General features: G+C 40.7%; 1 protein-coding gene across 5 annotated transcripts in view; it reads left to right on the forward strand.

Annotated features, from left to right (window-relative positions):
• The window catches only part of PARD3B (par-3 family cell polarity regulator beta), a 607,862-nt gene that overhangs the window by 366,867 nt on the left and 223,999 nt on the right, over positions 1-16,996 (forward strand). For all 5 annotated transcript variants that reach the window (XM_084642619.1, XM_084642620.1, XM_084642618.1 and 2 more), the window contains exon 16: positions 9,529-9,573. In XM_084642619.1, coding sequence (XP_084498745.1) covers positions 9,529-9,573 — 45 coding nt within the window. The remainder of the gene's footprint in view (positions 1-9,528; positions 9,574-16,996) is intronic.

The raw sequence follows: 16,996 nt of genomic DNA on the forward strand, positions 1-16,996 counted from the left end.
ATCAGATGGTCATCTGTGGCAGGTCTCCTGATGGATTTTTCCTCCCTATTGATGCTGAGGGAACCCTTTTATTCTGTGTTACACTCACACCCATAATCATTATGCAGATGCAAGATAGTTATAACCCCCTTTCCCTTATCAGGACTTTGACACCCCATAAATGTTGGGGAGCCCCCACTTTCCATAGCCTATATTCTGAGTTCTCTGTATCATCATTAACATTTACATCAATAAGTTCCCATGGTAACTTGCAGTCACTGCAGAATTTTCCATGATGTTACTATCGCGCAGCTTGTAGTAATGACCAGCACGTGGTCGCATATTTTCCTGAACATCACCCATTAACACATCTTTTATGATAATCTTGCAACTTTACTGGTACAGGGTTACCTTGGGTCAGCTAATCATGTCAACTTCTTTCAGGCCTAAGGCCTGATATGGCTAAGCTGAAATTTGACATATCTCACTTTACAGTCTTACCGTACTTGTATACCTAACACACTCTTACCAATAATATATGCTTATCAATCCTATATCCCTATAATATTATCCTACATATTCCTACACTATTACCTACAACATAAATCTGTTCCTCTCACATTGATTACATATGAATTAACCCCAACAATAGAAAACAATTAAATGATTATATAAGGTATTTAGCTGCATAACAAAGGTGTGAAATAAGAGGGATGGCCTCAACTGGCAGTTTTCAGAGTAACAGCCATGTTAGCCCTGGTCTACACTAGGACTTTAGGTCGAATTTAGCAGCGTTAAATCGATGTAAACCTGCACCCGTCCACACGATGAAGCCCTTTATTTTGACTTAAAGGGCTCTTAAAATCGATTTCCTTACTCCACCCCTGACAAGTGGATTAGTGCTTAAATCGACCTTGCCAGGACAAATTTGGGGTACTGTGGACACAATTCGATGGTATTGGCCTCCGGGAGCTATCCCAGAGTGCTCCATTGTGACCGCTCTGGACAGCACTCTTAACTCAGATGCACGATTGTTTGCCGTTGCTCTGATGCAGGGAGGGGCGACTGACGACACGGCTTACAGGGAGTTAAAATCAACAAAGGGGGTGGCTTTACATCAAGGATTATTTCAGGCAGGACTTCACGGAGGGTTCCAATAAGAAATGGTGCACCTAAGTTATTGTTCTTATTGGAACAAGGAGGTTAGTCTGGCCTCTGATTGATACATGGCTAGATTTACCTCACTGCACCTTCTCTGTGAGTGACTGTAGTGTGACCTAGAGGAATGAGTGCCCTGGGGCGGGGGTGGGGGGGTTGCAAATGAGTACAAAACAAATCTGGTCTATTTCTTGTTTTGACCCACTCCATCTATATTTTACATCTTTGGCTGGCAGCAGACGGTACAGAAGGACTGCATGCCATCCACATCTCAGGGCTGCTCGGCAGAAGATGGTACAATAGGACTTCTAGCCATCCTCATCTCTTGCCTGCCCGACAGAAGATGATGCAATAGGACTGCTAGCAATCCGTATCACCTGCCTGCTCACCATAAGATGGTTCAATAGGACTGACTGCAGGACTAAAGAGAATGACCTGATCAAGTCACTCCAAATTTAGTCCCTGCGCCGATGTCTGCCCAGGTGCTCCTGATTGACCTCACAGAGGCGACCAGGAGCACCTCGAACATGATGATGACGGGTACCAGTCCTATTGCACCGTCTGCTGCCACAAGGCAGTGGGTTGCTGCTGCTGTGTAGCAATGCAGTGCCGCGTCTGCCAGCACCCAGGAGACATACGGTGACAGTGAGCTGAGCGGGCTACATGCTTGCCATGGTATGGCGTCTGCACAGGTAACTCAGGAAAAAAGGTGCGAAACGATTGTCTGCCCTTGCTTTCACGGAGGGAGGGAGGGAATGGGGGCCTGACAATATGTACCCAGAACCACCCGCGACAATGTTTTAGCCCCATCAGGCATTGGGATCTCAACCCAGAATTCCAATGGGCAGCGGAGACTGCGGGAACTGTGGGATAGCTACCCACAGTGCAACGCTCCGGAAGTCGACGCTTGCCTCGGTACTGTGGAAGCACTCCACCAAGTTAATGCACTTAATGCATTTAGAGCATTTTCTGTGGGGACACACACACTCGAATATATAAAACCGATTTCTAAAAAAACGACTTCTATAAATTGGACATAATTTCGTAGTGTAGACATACCCTTAGTCTGTATTCACAAAAAGAAAAGGAGTACTTGTGGCACCTTAGAGACTAACCAATTTATTTGAGCATAAGCTTTCGTGAGCTACAGCTCACTTCATCGGGTGCATACTGTGGAAAATACAGAAGATGTTTTTATACACACAAACCATGAAAAAATGGGTGTTTAGCACTACAAAAGGTTTTCTCTCCCCCCCCTACTCTCCTGCTGGTAGTAGCTTATCTAAAGTGATCACTCTCCTTACAATATGTATGATAATCAAGGTGGGCCATTTCCAGCACAAATCCAGGGTTTAACAAGAACGTCTGAGGAACAGTGGGAGGAGGGGAAGGAATAAACAAGGGGAAAATAGGTTACTTTTTATAATAAATCAACCATTCCCAGTCTCTATTCAAGCCTAAGTTAATCGTATCCAATTTGCAAATTAATTCCAATTCAGCAGTCTCTCGTTGGAGTCTGTTTTCGAAGTTTTTTTGTTGAAGGATAATCACTTTGAGATCAGAAATTGAGTGACCAGAGAGATTGAAGTGTTCAACTGGCAGTGTAACACTGAAAAATGAAGGGTTGATGTGCCACTAAAAGAAAGGGAAGAATTTGGCGACTGTGATGGTACAATGATGTTGCCAAATAAAAAGCTTTCATTTAAAAATAGAAATGTGATCCTTGTGTACTGTTCAGCACTTGAGTGTATATAGTTGGTTCTTTAGTAGTAATGGTTGGTGCAAGCAGAGGCTTGTGCCAAAGTATAGGATGTATTGCATCTACAATGTAAGGGAAGCTCTTGGAACATAACTGAATTAAGCTGTCAAGTTAATTACAGTCTTTCTTAAAAGAACAGTTTAGAGCAAAGCAGTACAGCTGTGAAAAAGAATCTGAGAAGTCTTTCAGATCCTTGATGCTTCAGGCTCTAAGTAGCTCAGGTTGGGCACCCAAAAATTAAGGCACTTTGGCAAATGTTGCCCTTTGTTATTACTTAAAGGCCATACTTTATCCTGAGTCTTTGGGCAAACCTTTCATTATTCTTCATGCTGAGGGGTATTGGGTATCTGTAACTCCCATTAAAGTGAGCAGAGCTAGCCAGTGCTCAGCATCTCTCAGGATCAGGCCACTGTTATCAGTAGGGGAAAGAGGTTATGAACTATGGATAATTTATGTCTCTCACTTTGTAGACCTGGCCCATGATCACAATTAAAATGTAATATGGCCCTTGCCTGCTTTAGAGCATCACTAGAAACTGTAAATTCTAGAGGAAAAGAGGTATGAAATACGACCAATTAGGGAACTTATCTGAGTTTTCAGCTTGTATCCTACCATGTAACAGTAAACCATCCTCCCCAGTACAGAGGGGATGAAAGTCCACAGCACTTCTAAAATGTAGTAGGGAGATTCCAAATAAATGGAACAGCTAGCAAAACATTCAAAGGTATGGTTGGGAGCCAAAATTTGACACAATCCCTGTGAGTAATTTACCCTCACGTCTAGATTGGGAGCCACTGCACCAAAAAAATAAAAGCTGCAAGAGAGTCATGTCATTGGCACTATCATTGACTAAAATTAGTTGATAGTGCTATGTCTTTATTATGCTGAAAGGGCTGTGTAAGGATAACATCCATCTGGAAAGTCAGTGACCGATTTGTTGCCTTGTTTTACTGTAATACGTTTAGATCAGAAAAAGTGATTTATTTAGATTCTAAAAAGCTTGTAAGCAGTGTTAGTGTATGTAGCTAGGGAGTAAGGTCCATGCTAATGAATTTGCTTATTATAAAAAGTTTTATGTTAGGCTTTCTCAAACAGAGAACGTTGTTTGAGGAATTAGTTTTCCAGGAAATTCCTTGATGTTTTATTGGTTTAGGTTTGCTTTTTTTATTTTTGTAATCAGAAATGCAGAACTGGTCTTCAAAAGCACGTGTAATTTTGTTCACAAGAAGTATGGTAGCATAGCCTTCACACATTTTGAAAGTTTTTTTTAAATAGATATCGGTCAGTATGCAAAAACCATGATGTAAATTAAAGAGGCACTGTAAGTTAAAATAGTAATACCCTGCCTTTGGTAAAGAAGAGCAACTTGATTTTTTTGTACAGAACAGATTTATATTAGTTTGAGAAAAGAAAGGTATGGTGCTGAAACTGATCTGCAAAAAAGGAGGAACATTGATTATCACTATTGGCAGATGCATTGATTTTGATTTTCTAAATAACTGTTTGAAATTAATTTACTGACCATTAAGGAAAGTGTTATTGTATCCAGAGAAGCAAAACTCTTATGACCCTATTTAGAATATGCACTGCATGCTACACCATTGAAAAGAAAGAAATTGATGTAAAACACATAACTTGGTTGCCTTGAGCATGGCATGGAGATGCCAGTCAAAGGCTGAGTAGAAGGCAGTACACAAACATTTTTACCATCATGGCTACTTCTACTGATACTAAGCATTACATCATATTCTAGAGTGCTGCTTTACTTCAAGCATTTCAACATGAAATATTGGAAATCATACCATAATTGCATATTCATGTTATAGAGTTTTTCCACCTCTTGACACAGTGTTGGCATTGTAAAAAGAGTAATGCGAGCTGTGAGTGTTTAACTGGAGAGATTTCTGCTTATTAGCAATATGCCATCTTCTGTCATCAGAGGATGATCATGTGGGTCTTGCTAACTCCCCAAATCTGTACATTTTTATTAAGTGGTTGTAGTCCTTACTCGTCACTTACATTTCAATGAGCATTGCAGGTGCTGGCTGCAAACAAGTGGCTGGTTTCACCAACTATAATTAGGGCTACGATTTTTTCACAGAATCCGTGACTTCCAGAGACCTCTGTGGCTTGAGCCCATAGTGCCTGGAAGCTGCAGGGTTCCCCCACCGCCCATGGTGGCAGGGAACTGTGGGGGCCCCGAGCTCCCAGCCACCACAGGCGGCACGGGTGCCCTGGAGCTTGGAGCAGCTGCAGGTGGCCAGGGTGCCCTGCAGTTCCCGGGTGGTGGGGGTTCCCTGGGAGCTCCCAGCCCCCATCGGCAGAAGGGACCCTGGCAGCTCCCAGCAGCTCCAGGCGGCAGGAGTGCCCCAGAGCTTGAAATCACAGGCAGTGGGGAGATCCTGCAGCTCCAAGCTGGGGCCCTGGAATGGTGTGGGGACCCCGTAGCTTCCCAGGTCGTCATGCATCATGGGCTTCTGTAAATTTTTCTTTATTGCCCGTGACCTGTCTGTGACTTTTACTAAAAATATGTGTGACAAAATCTTAGCCTTAGTTATAATGTATTTCTTGAGCTGTGCAAATAACTGTCAAACAAATAAAGCATATTATGAAAATAATCATTACATTATATAGATGTATCCTACAGTGATCCAAATGTATGTCTCTTTTTTTTTTTAATTCAGCAACAGAAAATATCATCTTTAATGTTCATACATTTACTCCTGGATTCTGCACCAAAAAATAAAAACTCTGCTCACAATATTTTAAAATTCTGCAAATTTTAAAGGTCAAAATAACACTGCATAATCACACCAGTTTCAATTATTTTGATAATTTATTTCAAAATATGTGTCAGCAAATATGTCTGTAACAATACAGACACACACAAAAAAAAAACCCTATGACAACCCGGTCCCTGTTTCTCTGCTCCCTTCCCTGCCCCCCAGAGCCCAGCTGGGGGGGTGGGGCAGACACCCACAATCCCTCCCCCCAAAGAGTCCAGCTGTGGTCCCTCCCAGCCCCAGTCAATACACCCAAACCCCCTACCCCTCAGAGCCCAGACACGGCACCCCCCTTGCCCAGATACCCACATCCCCGCCCCCCCCCAGCCCAGACACCTGCCCCCACTTCCCCACCCAGAGCCCACGGATCTAGAGGGAGAAAAAGCCTGATTCTGGGTCCCCGGCTTGTGTGGAGTTTCCAGTGCGCTCCCATCTCCTTCCCTCAGGGCAATACTTGGAACTGCAGCTGCCAGGAACCCTCTACTTCCCTCTCCCTCCCTCTGGCAGTGTCTTCTAAGTGCGAGCTGGGCTCTCCCAGGTCCAGAGGCCCCTAGTGGCTGCCATCAGAACTGCAGCCCATTTTGGTAGGGAAAAGGAAATTCTGCACACACACAACGTTAATTTCTGCAAAATTCTGCATTGCGCAGTGGTGCAGAATTCCCCCAGAAGTAATACATCTTTATACTGCTCATTTCCATTTGTTTGTTTGCTCCCCATTCCTTACTTCCTGGTCCCAGAGATAAATAGATTTTTTGTAGTTCATCACATTTAACTTTCTTACATTAAAAACATACATATGTCTATATAGCATTCTCATTAGGGAACGTTATAGTTGAATTTTTGTACTGTGTGACGTTTTCTGTATTCACTGCTATCTTGAGATGCTCAGAACGTTCTCAAGCATTTTCCTCTTGGGCTGAAACTTTCCATGGTTAGCCTTTGTTATGATTTCAGAGGTAATTTCTTCTCTAAATGTTTCTTCAAAAATAATCCAGCCGTTATTAAGTTAGTAGTGATGTGGAGAAAGGGGTTTCCCTCCCCCAACTTTTAAAAAAAAAATCGGATGCCTTTCTGCGGAGATATTCCAACAGTGGCTGAAGCTTAGAAATAAAACTTTCCATGTGGCTAGGTCTGGCTGAGGAAAAAAGAACAAAAGTGAAAAATGAATGTTGCCATTATTGTGCAATACTCAGTGGATTAATGTTTTTTTATATTACTTAGGTGTGGGGCATTATGATGGAATACACCCCTTTATTCACACCCTGCACACTATTGTAATAATCTTTGTACAATCTGTGCCTTGTGAGACATCATTTGAAAAGTCATAACTTGCTGATTAGTAATATCATGGTAAAGTGCTTGTTTACAACATTATATGTAAAGGTCTGAACAAAAGCTGAAATTATGACTGAAGTGTGTTTCCCAGTTAAGTCTGGAGAATGTTTAAACCAGTTTCTCAGAGACAAAGGGCAAGCTGATTGTATATTTTTGTAAGATAATCATTTCACTCTTCCTTTTCCCCTCCAATATTAAAATCTAATTTTTATGTGTGAAGCCAGTACGTAAGGTATGCTTCAGTTATATGGGTTTGTGCCTTTTAATAATATAAACCTGTCTCCAGCAAATCCAATCATCAACAGAGTTTTAAAAAAATCTATGAATCTTGGTATCTTGGGGTTTTTTTATAGTTACCATGTACTGTAATACAGCCTGCTTCAGGTAATTACCATATATTATAGCGGTTGCCATTAGTGACTGCTATAATTAAGGTTGCAAATCAGTTTCCATTATAATCCCTTGTTTTCACACAATCATAACTTGTCAAAACATTAACCTTTGGGACTGAAGTTTTCCATGCTTACTTTCAGCTTGAAGGTAGATATTTTGGGGGGCAAAGTTTGAAATATCATGCAGGAAACTCATTTCCAGTCTTTTTGAGTTCTGAGGGCTGTTTAACTGGGTAATGAAATGTGTGTCTGACTCTCATCTCCTCCAGAGACCATGTGCCCTAAAAGAATGAGCATAGGCCCTGGAACCCAGACCTCTTTTTGTGTTCCATTCCCACTTCGGCCTGGCCTCAACAATACTTTGCACTTACACAGAAATTTACAAAGATTACTTGGCCCTGGCTACACTACCACTTATTTCAGCAAAACTTATGTTGCTCACTCAGGGGTGTGAAAAAACACACCCTTGAGCAACCTAAGTTATACCGACAAAAGCGCTGGTGCGTACAGGATTTTGTTGGTGGGAGAGCTTGTCCCGCTGACATGGCTAGTGCTGCTCATTGGGGTGGTTAAATTATGTCGACGGGAGAGCTCTCGCCTGTCCACATAAAGGGGTTACATCATGAGCGATCTTACAGCTGCATTGGTACAGATGTGCCGCTGTAAGCTCTGTTGTGAAAAACAATTGGGAGTATATCTACACTAGAGTCTCTCCCCATAAAGTAATTCAGATTAAATTGTTGTTTTACTGATGAGGAATGCGGGCGGTGTGTGTTGAGAGAGTGGGGGACATAGTGGTCTAGTGACTTGATCATGGCCCTGTGCATCAGGCGACCTGGATTCTAATGCTGAATCTAACGCTGACTTTCAGGTTGACTTTGGGCAAGACACTTTATCAGTCTGTTCCTCTGTTTCCCATTTATAAAACTGGGATGATATTTACCTTCCTTTTAGATCTCCATTGAGACTTAAACGTCAAGCCGGGTCTGACGGCTACATACGATACTACAACTTATTGTACAGTAGTTGCTATTCAGTTTAGTCATTTACCACACAGTGGTGTCTAAGATGCTACAGTTGTTCTTCATAGAGAGAATAGGAAGCTGCTTTTGTATTACAGGTCTTACTGTGGTCTTTCCTGCAACTGTGGCTAAACACTGAGTTTTTAATGGTGGTCGCAACAGGGAAGGTTGTATAATAACTACCAGTTTGTATTATATTTTGTATGACTTGACAATCTTTTATGCTGTAAAGGGAGACCAGGCATAAGTCCAAAGAGGTGGATAGGCAGGTAGAATTAAGGATAAGCTGTCAGCCTTAATGCTCATTTCTCTGCTTGATTCAAGAGCCTTAACATTACATTAGCACTTGTTCTTTTTCATAAAATTATTTTTAAGAAAAGGTGATTGGTTTTTCCACACAAGCTTCTGGGAGAATGTTTTAATTAGTTTCATGAGATATAGGATAATAAACTGAAGTATACTTACTATGCAAAATTACAGTTTTTGTTAAGTTTAGAAATAGTTCTCCACTATTTATTCTGTATGCAGACTGACATGACTATATAGATCCATTCTTTGCAAGATGATGTAGACTGTAAAGATATGAGTTATAAACCAGTTTTTTTTTCATAACATAAAAAAGCACAGATCCTACAAAGGGATCTGCTTCCAGGAGACCTGATGCCTGCACAGAGTCCATTGACTTCAGTGGGACTTCCTGCAGATATGAGAATCCCCACTTGTGGATTCTTTTCCAGGATTTTGGCCTCTGACCTGAAAATGTTACAATTCTCTAAAGTCCTTTGATTTTTCTGGCAAAATATGGTATTTACAAAATCAGTTGCCCTGCCCACAACTGAACTTCAAATGTAGAAATGCTGTGGGCCTGATCCATGGCTCACTAAACCCCGAAGCAGTCATTCCATTGAATTCAACAGGCTTTGGATCAGGTGCTAGGTCTCTGAGGTATCCCAGGTGGATCAGAGAAAAAAAGCCTTTATGCAAACCATTACAAACTCAAAAATTAGTATATCATGTGTGTGAAATTATTTGAAATTATTTCAAAGGCTACTGGTTTTAAAGGAATTTCTGATCTCTGTCTCTCTCTTTGTCTCCTCCAGTGGCAGATGAAAGCCAGGTTAGTTCATTGGCTGGACACAAACAAGGTAAGAACTTTCTTGCACCTTACTTATCTTACTTGATCTTGATCTTGCTTATAGCAACTGTGGTGGCTGAAAGGTTTGCAAATTAATGCATAACTTCACTTCCACAGTGATAAATTAAGGCTTACTTATTGCTTGGCAGTATATGTAGTTGCATACATAGGCTGCGATCACTTGCAGGAAAAGTAATAACGGTTTCTTTAAAAATATATCTATTGAACACTGAGTAGAGTGTAAGTTAAAATAAGTAAAGGACAAAACCTGTAGTCTTTTCACGTGCCAATGTAGGCACTTAAACAGTGTAAATTGTGAACAATATAAATGTCTCATTCTCTTTGTCCTCCTGGAAGAATTTCAGTTTTCCACTCTCACAGTCTGAAATATTGAAGATAGACAGCCCTACTGAAGCTTTGACTATTGTTTTTTCGTTCCCATTTATTCATCTACAGAAGTTGTTCTTTCAGTATGACTATACTAATGAAAGGATCCACTTTTTCTTAAACTGCTTAAGATCTATATTCGTTAGCAATGAAGGTTTATATCCAGCAGTGTTACCACAAAGTCTTGTAATAACAATTCTGTGAAACAAGTTGCAATACTGTACAAGATGCAGTTGCTTTATTACAGTAACAAGCCTTGTGGATGGGGGGAAGCAATAGACGTGGTATATCTTGACTTCAGTACTGTCTCGCATGACCTTCTCATAAACAAACTAGGGAAATGCAACCTAGATGGAACTATTATACGGTGGGTGCAACACTGGTTGGAAAACCATTCCCAGAGAGTAGTTATCAGTGGTTCATAGTCAAGCTGAAAGGTCATATCAAGTGAGGCCCCGCAGGGATCAGTTCTGGGTCCAGTTCTCTTCAGTATCTTCATCAGTGATTTAGATAATGGCATAGAGAGTACACATATAAAGTTTGCGGATGATACCAAGCTGGGAGGGGTTGCAAGTGCTTTGGAGTATAGGATTAAAATTCAAAATGATCTGGACAAACTGGAAAAACAGTCTGAAGTAAATAGATGACATTCAATACGGACAAATGCAGTGTACTCCGCTTAAGAAGGAACCGTCAGCTGCACACACAAAATGGGAAATGACTGCCTTGTAAGGAGTACTGCGGAAAGGGATCTGGGGGGTCATAGTGAATCACAAGCTAAATATGAGTCAACAGTGTAACTCTGTTGCAAAAAAAGCAAACATTCTGGGGTGTATTAACAGGAACGTAGTAAGCAAGACACAAGAAGTAAATCTTCTGCTCTACTCTGTGCTGATTAGGCCTCAACTGGAGTATTGTGTCTCGTTCTGGGTGCCACATTTCAGAAAAGATGTGAACAAATTGGAGAAAGTCCAGAGAAGAACAACAAAAATGAGTAAAGGCCTAGAAAACATGATCTGTGAGGAAAGATTGAAAAAATTGGGTTTGTTTAGTCTGGAGAAGAGAAGACTGAGTGGAGACATGATAACAGTTTTCAAGTACATAAAATGTTGTTACAAAGAAGAGGGAGAAAAATTGTTTTTCACCTTTGCGGGTAGGACAAGAAGCAATGGGCTTAAATTGCAGCAAGGGCAGCTTAGGTTGGACATTAGGAAAAACTTCCTAAATGTCAGAGTGATTTAGCACTGGAATAAATTGCCCAAGGAGGCTGTGGAATTTCCATCATTGGGGATTTTTAAGAGCAGGTTGGACAAACACCTGTCAGGGATGGTATCGAAAGGATAATACTTAGTCCTTCCATGAGTGCAGGGGACTGCGCTAGAAGACCTCTCAAGAAATTCAGTGCTGTTCCTTATTACATGTTTTGATGCTATATTTTTACATCAGTTTGTCAGATCTGAAACAAGTTCACCTTTTTACTTAATTTGACGAAGTTTAATTTTTCATAAGACTGTTGTTTTCCTAGTGCAAGTGTATATCTAATCATTTTTTGACCATTAGAGCAGTGGTTCTAGTTTAAAAAAAAAAAAATTTTTTTTTAATCAGAATTTCTTCAGTGTCAATAAAATTCTTTCAACGTCTAACTCTGAGAAAAGTAGCAAATGAAAATTCAAGGCTTGGTGGGGTGGGGGGGAATGTTTTTATGAAATGTCCATCACAGACCAGCATTTGCTCTACTTATTAGGTACAGTGACAATCCCTATGGAGTCATGAGCCTGGTTTATCACTGATTGTCTCTCTCTGGTCTGGCACAAGAAATGTCTGTGCCCGTGTTCTGTATCTTCTCACATGTGTGGAGAGCTCCAGCTTTGCTTTCTGATAGTTGTTCTCTCTGTTTAGGTCTTCTGGTTTTCTCATGAGATGCTTTTCTCTGTCTGGAACATCCACTGATGTCCTGATTCAGTGCTCAGAGTTACTGTGCAGCTTTCCTTACAGCCACGTTTGTCTCCAAAAAATGGATTTAAAGGCCAGTTAATAATGAGATTTCTGCATGTTTATGGTGTACCTGGCCTATACAGTCTTACATGTCTGCTGTAGTTTTGTTATTATACAGCTCTCTGATTTAGGCATTCCATACTTAAAGACCATTTCCTTAATTTAGGGTAAGCTCCCTTTAAATTCTTTGGCTTCTTCCTCTCGTCTGTGTACCTCAAATATTCTTTCTGAAACTGGAGGATCAGCTCATATGTCATGTTCCTACAGCTGAGGGGGGAACATTTTCTTTCAGCTGCTTCTTCTTTGGGTATGAAAAAGCTTCTAAAAATGACTCATCGGATTGAAAGGTCTTTGGGTGTGAACCTTTTCTCCAGTCAGGAGAAGGTTCACAAATATTGCAACATCAGTCAGTTTGCCAAGGATAAACAGAGGGTCTTCCTATCACCGAACACTGGAACAGAGCCTGTTGAGATCATAACTTGTTGGCAATCAGTTGCTAAAAGGTGCTAATAACCTAGAATATCAGGTTCCTAAGCAGCACTTCCAATTTTCTTTTACACACCCTTCTCCAGATTCTCTATAGATGACCTAATGAAAGATGCAGCAGTCCCAAATCTTTTATTGTTTGCGGGGGGGAGGGGGTCTTAGACATTTCGGCCAATTTTAGGGAGACAAGAGCAACTGCTATCCTTTGGATTTATCTGACCTCAACATGGAAAGCAACTCTGTCAGCAGAGGATTGAAAAGCACTTTTTCCCATGGATACCAGCATCTAGTATTGCCTAAACCACTCTTCAAAAAACCAACCAATCAAAAAGCACCAAACTCCTCCTTTCAGATTCTTAAGCACCTTCCTGCATTGTCCCATGCAAATAGTCATATTTGAAATTTGCTCAAGATCATGGAGTTATTTTCATACTGTTTCTGTTTGCCTGACACATTCTGTCACTTCAGACTATTGGGTCTTAAAGGTTGAAAGACCAGGGCTATACTTTCCTGTTTCATCTTCCGTCACATACACTTCCTAGGTTTCCCTTTTATGAGGAACTGTTAAGAAATTGTAGCCATTTCTGCTGCAGGGAGCAAACAGCCTGTTATTTTCTCGTTGTGAATAGCAGAGATTCCACGTCATCCTAGACTTCAGGAAATTAAACATATTTCTCTAGTGAATTAATTATCACATACTGACAATCAATGCAATTATCCCTTCTCTTTTTCAGCATGACTAGTTCTATGAGATGTGTGGTTCAATAACTCTCTCGAAGGAAAAAGCCTTCTGGTATCTAGTGTATGGAAAACGTTTCCATCCTTTAGTCTTGCCCTTTGGTCTAGTTACAATATGGACGGTATTTACTCATTACTGGGTAGAAGTGATAGCACATTTTGGTTTCCTAGGTCTACCTCAGTCTAGGCAACTGGTTTCTCAGAGCTACGTCCCAAGGCAAGGCATTAGAAGCATGTGTGGCTATAGCCTCCTATTTCTATTTCCTGGTATATTTCACCCACAAAGAATAGTCTTTTTTTCATTCTCTCATGAAAATACGTACTTTTAGATACATCCCTGGATTTCCCCAGGACTGAAGCATTCCTATCGGAAGATATGTCCCTGCAGGTGCCTCTATTTCACTCACATGCTCCACAAACAAGAAGAGTATGACTGTACATTCTGGTTATTGTGGCATTGTGCACCTCCGCTGTGCGCGTTGGCCTGTCTGAGAATGAAGCTACTCCAAAACCTATCTAAGTTCTTAGAATTGCAGATGTTTTCTGCAGAAACTTCTGCTCGTTGCAGTGGAAAGAGAAGAATCCCTGAACTAGTGTGTTGACATGTCCCATTTAGTTTGCCCTGGAAAGAACCTGGATCTGCAAAGTGTGTGCATTGGGGTGTCCTCAAAGTTCCTTCAGGAAGGCAGGAGTGTTTCCTTATCTCCACCTCCCCTTGTGCTTAGCATAGTAAACTTTTTCCTTCTCTAAATCTCAGTGATAACAAAGTTGAGAGGGAGAGCGACACAAGCAGTGCCTCTTTAAAAATGTGAAAGACCCAAAAATATCCAAAAGGTCAAAATCCAGAGAATATTAATTCAGTTTTGTATGAGCTCTTCCTTAAACTTGTCTTTTTCATTTTCTTTCACTAGAAGAACAATAACAGGAGGAGGAGGAAGATATTATTTACAAGATCCTGTTGATGTAGAAAAAATACTGCCCTTCCTTGATTTTATAAAAAGACCCAAATTATGTACTGGTAGCTTACAGCTATTTGTGTTTTATTTTCCTTTTTTCCCCACTTTCTTTTTCTATTTTGATTTACTGCTTGAAATTCTTTTAATATGTATTGACTGTCTACTGAAGTCCTTGCTGACACAGCTCTTTAAGATGATGCAGTACTGGAGAAAAGCTGATGAGTTCTTCTTTATGAGCTTTGACATATTAATTAGTAAAATGGGCTAAAAAAGCTTTCCTATTTCTGTTTTAATGTCTCATTTTCCAAAACACCCATCTGTATAGATGTAAAACAGAAAGGCACCATAAAAGCACCAGTGAGTGAAAGGGTAAAGCTACTTGTTAGCAAGTTTATGATCTATGTTTTACTTTCAATAGTCTAGCTCAAAAGATCAGGTTGAATGGGTGGATGGGGAAGCTGCAGTGTCGTCTTCTCATAAAGGGTCTTGCTGTTTTACAAAGCAAGGGATATCTGTGACACAGTTATCATTGTGGCTGGAATTTTCAAAGGGGCCTATGGGCACTAGGCACTCAGCTACCATGGAATTTCAATGGGAGATAGATACCAAAATGCCAGCTAAAGAAAATAGTTTAAATCACTGCTGACCCACTTGACACTTGCAATTGGAAGCACTGCTCTAAAGAGGACCTCACCACCATGTGGCTGGAGGGGGGCAGTATATAAAGTCCTGCCATTTTCTTTTAATTGTGGGGGCTTTCTTTCTTTCGTTCAATGTTGCCCAGATGGGGGTCTCATTCTTGTTTGTGTGATTGGCTTTCTCAAGGTTTGAATCTTTGGACTGTGGGGTAATGTTGGATGACTTATTATTGTGCAGATTTTGGCAGATAATCTTGATATTTTTTGCTTTACTCATGATAGATTTGCCTCTTTGATCCATTTTTTAAGTTCTGTTAAAGTTGGCTTCTCTAGGCATATTGGCACAAAGAAGAAGTTGTCACCTGAAAATTCACCCCATCACATGCAACTGGGAAACCTGAAATAAGGGTAGCAGGGCATGAGTGAGGCCTCTCTTTCAGAAGTTTGCTTTATGGTTTTCTACCTCCCAGTCATGTAGATTGTGTCTCCTGTAGGATTAGAATCAATAGGTAGGTTGAGAAATAATCTGCTCAATCTGCAGTAAGGGAGATTTAGTTTAGATATTAGGAAAATTTTCTAACTAGAAGGATAATTAACATCTGGAGGTTAGGGATAATTTCTTCTTGACAGGTATTTTGAGTCCCTTCCCCCAGAGCTTGAGCTGTCCTGGGATGAATCTTTGTGCAAGTCTCCTTTTCATGGTTATGGGGGAAGCAATCAACAAAGTCTTTTGTCCATTGATGTTCCATATTGACTTATCTGGTCTCTATGGGCCTTCTTTTGTTGGAGAGGAGATGACACCTCTTGTGGTAAACTAGTATTTCACACTTAGTAATGCTTCTCTCCTGACTGTGAGGGTTTACAGTAGTGGAGAAAACACTTAAATATTACCCTATAGCATGGCATACAGACATTATAAGTGAGATTAATGCATAAAATCTGAACACTCAACACATGTTTATAAATCTAATACCTGTGTTAACAATGCGAACACACAGGTGAGCCGGACTGGTTTCCATCTATGCATTTGTCAGGGTTCAGTGAGACCTATGGGCCTTGGCATGAGCTGGGACTTGTTCTGCTTGCCTCACAGTATAACTACACTGATACCAAAAAAAAAAAAAAAAAATCACACCCCTAACCCACATAGTTACACTAGTATAAAAACTGTGTGTACACCAAGGCCTAAGGGACAGGAACAGAGCAATACTGAACTGCTGAACTATAAGAATCTTTATGGTATCTTAATACAGGCTAATGTTACATTTCATCAGAGATTGGAGGCTCGAGAGGCCTCTAACTTTCATTAGGTCTTAAGAAAGAATAAGAAAGAATATGGATGAGATGATCCTTTACTTGCCCTAGTACTACAGGTACTGACTATCAAGTTTGAAACTTTTGTTATAGAAAAACATGTCTTCCTACTCAAATTTTACTGATGCAATAAGCTGTTAATGAGTAAGCAGATTGTATGTTGTTTGGACGGTGTTTGGCTCTGTTAGAGACCAGGAAAGTGTATAGAAGGATGCTAGGAAACAAAAGGACTAAACTTATCAAGTTCTAATGTTTCCTGATTTAGCAAGGGAAACTCAGAACTGGGTATTCCAGATGTTGATTATTATAATGCTATACAAAAATTCGGACTGATACAGCAATATTTCCCCCCTACTAAACTGTGTATTCTCTTACATGCTGACTTAAATTTTTCACTGACTCAAGAGGTGACAGGCTAGACACTTACTAGTTCTTGTGCCTCAAATTGTTAGACAAGAACTTCGAGTTAACAAAATCTGCTGTATCATTTAATTTGAGTAAATAGTAACTTCTTCTTTAGAATCTTTTCTGAATGCATGGCTTCACTGATGAGCCTCACTGCCAGAGACTGGACTCGGGCTACTAGGAGATCCATTGACCTGCCCTGTTCACAGCACTCCTGGGTTGCTTGGTGGGGTGATCTTCAACCGTGGAAGAGAACAGGCAGTCACTTCAATCCTTAGAAGGACATTTTTTTTTAACCTAAAAACACCTTCCCACCTCTAGCTTTTCTTGTCAAGAGTGCAGAGTTGTTTCTTGCCAGATGGTAATCAGTTTAGCCCCTTTTACGTTTTGGCATTTAGATGGAGAGAGAACTCTTGGTGAAATGTTTGCCCCTTGAGGTCAATAGCGCAACGGGCCAGTATTTCACCCTCTGTAAGCAACCTTCCCAGAGGAAGGGAAAGGGGGTGACAAAATG

Source organism: Lepidochelys olivacea, assembly GCF_965140295.1.
Source record: "Lepidochelys olivacea isolate rLepOli2 genome assembly, chromosome: 11".
Taxonomy (NCBI): Eukaryota; Metazoa; Chordata; order Testudines; family Cheloniidae; genus Lepidochelys; species Lepidochelys olivacea.